The 4443-nt window shown below is 37.5% G+C and overlaps 1 protein-coding gene across 1 annotated transcript; it reads left to right on the top strand.

Annotated features, from left to right (window-relative positions):
• On the top strand, positions 3187 to 4126 carry LOC110263902. The gene is made up of 2 exons (XM_021105769.1): positions 3187 to 3726; positions 3811 to 4126. The coding sequence occupies exons 1-2, from the start codon at positions 3526 to 3528 to the stop codon at positions 3970 to 3972; spliced, it is 363 nt and encodes a 120-aa protein (XP_020961428.1). The 5' UTR covers positions 3187 to 3525; the 3' UTR covers positions 3973 to 4126.

Below are 4443 nucleotides of genomic sequence, written 5' to 3'. Positions count from 1 at the left end.
AATAGAAAATTCCTCTGTCACACCACCTTGAGTCTTCACACTAGTTGTGGCCCCATCATACATATCTTTAATTGCACGAATATATGCGATCCTTACCCTCCTCTTTTCTAAAACCTTCCATAAGACCTTCTTTGGTACCCTATCATACGCTTTTTCCAAATCAATAAACACCATATATAGATCCCTTTTATTACTACGATACCTCTCCATCATCCTTTTTAATAGGTATATCGCTTCAGTGGTAGATCTTTCTGGCATAAATCCAAATTGGTTCTCTGTTACTTGTGTCTCTTTTTTCAACCTCCGTTCTATCACCCTTTCCCATAACTAGGGGTGGCAAGCGGGGAAGTCCGCCCCGCCTAGTGAGGCGGTCCCAGAATCCTAGCCCGCCCCGCCTAACGGTGGGCTGGCGGGCTGGCGGGCTAATCCCACCAAATATCTTTTTTTTTTACTTTTAACTATTAAATAATATATATAAAGATATAAAAAAATCTCTTCTATTTTTTACTTTTAACTATTATAATTTTTAAAGGCATAAAAAATCTTATTTTTTATATGTATAAACAATAAAATCTTTGTAATTATAAATATCTAATAAACATAATTATAAACCAAGTTTTCATCCAAAACATAAGTATAAATATTCTCTCCAAAGCAAAATAAACATAATTTAAAACATAATTATAAATATTGTCTCCAAAGTAACATAAACATAATCCAAACCACTCCATTTTTATCTTCATACTCTTGTAAGTTAGGTTGGGGGAAGTTAGGTTTTGGCCAAAAAATTGTAAAAATACCCCCTCACTAAAAAAATACCAAGCCCGGCGGGGAAGCCCGCCCCCGCCCCGCCAAAGCCTGCGGTTTAAGCGGTGCGGATTAGGCGGGTTTTTGCTATTTGGCGGTCCCAATTTTTCAGCCCGGCCCGCCTTTTTTGGCGGGTTACGCGGGACAGCCCAGAGGGTTTAGGCCCGTTTGCCACCCCTAGTTGGACCTACTTGGATAAAACTTGAATGAAAAAATACTTGGATGTGTAGCATAGCCCTTTGTGAAAACAAAATCTTATTGCGCACGCATCCAAATTTCAAGAAGGATTTCAATCAATTTTAAATGAATATTCACACCTCGAATAGTAATCTTTCCCAGTTAAGCATACCCATTGCTAAGGCAGTTAAAATTAATATTTTAACTACAATGGGAGCTGGAGGCTTATTCTTAAACGGCTCAAAATTAATATTTTGATTATTATATTTTACTAGCAATTCAACTGGCGTACCTGTTCAGCTGCCTTTTTGTGTTTTTTCGAAATTAATTTTTAAATTTGATGGTAATCAGTGGCTAAGAGAAGGGGGTTCCCTTTTTACTGAGTGTTACTTTCTGCCCTTTGAAATGATTTCAGGAGATTTTTTTTCTTTTTGTCTCGTAACTAGTCAAGAGATATTTTTTTTGTCTCGTAACCAGTCAGGAGATATTTTTCAATTTTGTCTCCTATGCAACAGAATCAGAAATGGAGTAGAAGAGAGAGAGAGAATCACACCAAGAAGTATTCTGGTTCAGCTGCTAAGTGTAATGCAGCCTACGTCCAGTCTCCATCACAACAATGATGGAATTTCACTATAATCAAACAGAGTATAGACACCAATTCTCCCTAGGAACTATCCTTCCTATCCGGGAAGTCTAGAATATATTCCTAATCCTGAACTTGACTTGGTCACCTACCAAGCTTTCAACTGCTAAGTGCTAACCTAACTTGCAAGGGGATTCCCACAGAATTATGATACACAGCACATAGATGTACAAAGGACCTCTAAGATACCTATGGCTTTTTCTTTAATTTTGTACCCTCTGCCTTTTACCTCTCACTGGCTTTTTTCTTACAAACCTCACACTGTTTATTTTTTTCACCATGAGACTCAGACAGACAAACCTAAAGAAAATACAAAATGAAACACATTGAAGGAGAAGAACTTCTATTAGCTTGGGTAGCTATGAAAACTCTGTGCTTACTCTCCTTGTCTCAAGCCTTGGCTGTTCACCCTTATTATAGAAGGGGAAGCCTCCAAGGTTGAAACGGTTCAACCGAGCCAACTTCTTCTTCTTCAACACCAAAACTGATTCGGATAGAGAGAAGAGAGAGGGAACCGAAAGCTAAAACCAACATGCAATTACCTCTCTCTCATCCCTTTTCTTCAAGCTTCATCAATTTGAGCCTTCCATCTTGACTTGATCCCCAAGAAGGATTTCTGACCCTTGATGAACACTTGATCCTTGACAGCTCCTTCTGCTCCACTTCTGCTTCCTCCTCCACGTAGCTACAGTAGCTACCTTCTGTGATGGATGAACAAAAAGTAGAAACGAGCCATACCACAAGGATCTTCTTCTCTGACCGAAATGGATTGCTTCCATTTCTAGGTATGGAGATCTTGAGGCTTCCTCACCACATCTTACCTTTAGTGGTAAAGATCTCAGCCACGTCATACCAGAAATCTTCTTTTTGCAAGGGCCATCATCACCTTGGCCGCTTGCCTCTTTATATCTTCTGTTCTTCTTCCTCTGATAGCTTGCTTCTACAAGCTTCTTCCCTGTCAGTGAAGTGACACACGAAAACTAGAGAGAGAAGAGAGAGAAGAGTGAAAAGCTTTCATTGGAAGTAAAAAAGGAAATTAAAATGAGTTAATTATCCACTTCCCTTCCCCCATGCCTTGTAATGTGTGAAAATTAAATGCCATCAAATCAATTGCATTTTCTCTTTCCTGTTACCAATGCAATAAAGACAAGTTAATTAAATTTGAATTCCATTCAAAGAGGGGAGTGGGTATCCGTGGAAAGCATGCACTACTTCTTCCTTCTTTCCTTTTTAATTCGGACCAAGCTTTGTTGGTCTTACCACAAAGATTAAATTTGGGCTTACACAATAATTTTCTGGCCCAATTAACTTGTTAATCAATTAAACCTTTCAGCCACATATCATATATAATTTTGCACAAGGCTGAACATTAATATTATATTGGGCTTAATTTTCTTTTTGCCCAACAAAATTTGCACATTTCAACAAACTTGTTAAACAACCAATTGATAATTAAATTAATAATAACCAAAACTTAAATTAACAGTTTTATAAATAATATTTTTAACAATGTTTGATCATCATCATATTTTCAGTTTTCCAAACTTAACAAAATTTATATTTAATATAAGAGTAAATACCCTTTTCGACCCCTGTCCTTTTTGAAAATTGACAAGCAGCCTCCTAACGTTTAAAAAATGATAAATCGGTCCTTGTCTATTTCTTCCGTTAGACACATCGACTCTTCTGTGGCTCCCTCGCTTGAAACTGGACGGAAAACGCTGACCTGTAACGATGAGCAGGTGACTTGGCATGGACACATCAGCTGAATGTGTTAGGACAATACAGACCCTACCCAGTCATCAAAACGTCATCGTTTGAAGGAAGTGAGAGACGCGCGTTTTGGAGACCTTCTCCCCCTTCTCTCCTTTTTTCGAACCCTAACTCAAGTAGCAACCATGAGTGATGCAAAGCAATCCTCAACCGCTCAAACCCGTCGTGGTTGGAGGAAGGGTAAGATGGGTTTGAGTAATGCTAGTGAAGGGAAGAAGGTGAAGTTTCAATACCCTAAATGCAAGTGTGGAAGTTATGCAATCATGCAAGGATCTGCAACTGCCAAGAACCCAGACATGATCTTTCTCGGTTGCTGTCACTATCGTGTAAGTGTTCGTCCATGCTTGATTATTGGATTAAATTTGTTTTTGTGCTTGAACAAATTATCTTCATGATAACTGCAATTGCAGACAGAACGACCTCACTGCAACTACTTCATATGGCTAGATGAGCTGATTTCTTGTCATTTTGTACACGAGAAAGACATTGATGTAGATGGAAGAATGATGATGCTAGAGAACAGATTTGAGCAATTGGAGCACAAAGTTGATTTGGCAATTGAAGAAAAATAAAAAAATGGAGTATTGAGTTCATAGTCTATGTCATGCTAGCTATGTTAATTGTAGTAGCAGCAGTAAAATATGTTGTAGTCTAGGACATAGATTATATTTTATTGCAATATGTGATGTATAGTTAAGGTTAATATATGGAAAGTTGCATATTGGATATTGGATATGTAGTTACCATGTTCTATATGGATGGATTGTGATTTTGTTGCTTTAATGATAACCTAATTTTGTGTAAGAATTATAGATCTATGAAATCTTGAACAGTGTGATATATATCCAAAAACATAGGAATTTCATTCATAATGCTATGCACATAGGCATAGTTTATCTGCTGATGTATCAGCTGAAAACAAAAAAAATACTTTGTTGAGCTAAATGCCTACACCTAAACAAAAGATAACTAGAAGTCTGTTAGACTGTTACATATTCCAAGTCATTAAACAACATGTCTCAGCCTTTGATACATTGAAGATC

The sequence above is a fragment of the Arachis ipaensis genome, chromosome B06, assembly GCF_000816755.2.
Source record: "Arachis ipaensis cultivar K30076 chromosome B06, Araip1.1, whole genome shotgun sequence".
Taxonomy (NCBI): Eukaryota; Viridiplantae; Streptophyta; class Magnoliopsida; order Fabales; family Fabaceae; genus Arachis; species Arachis ipaensis.
This window is presented reverse-complemented; position numbering and strand designations above follow the sequence as displayed.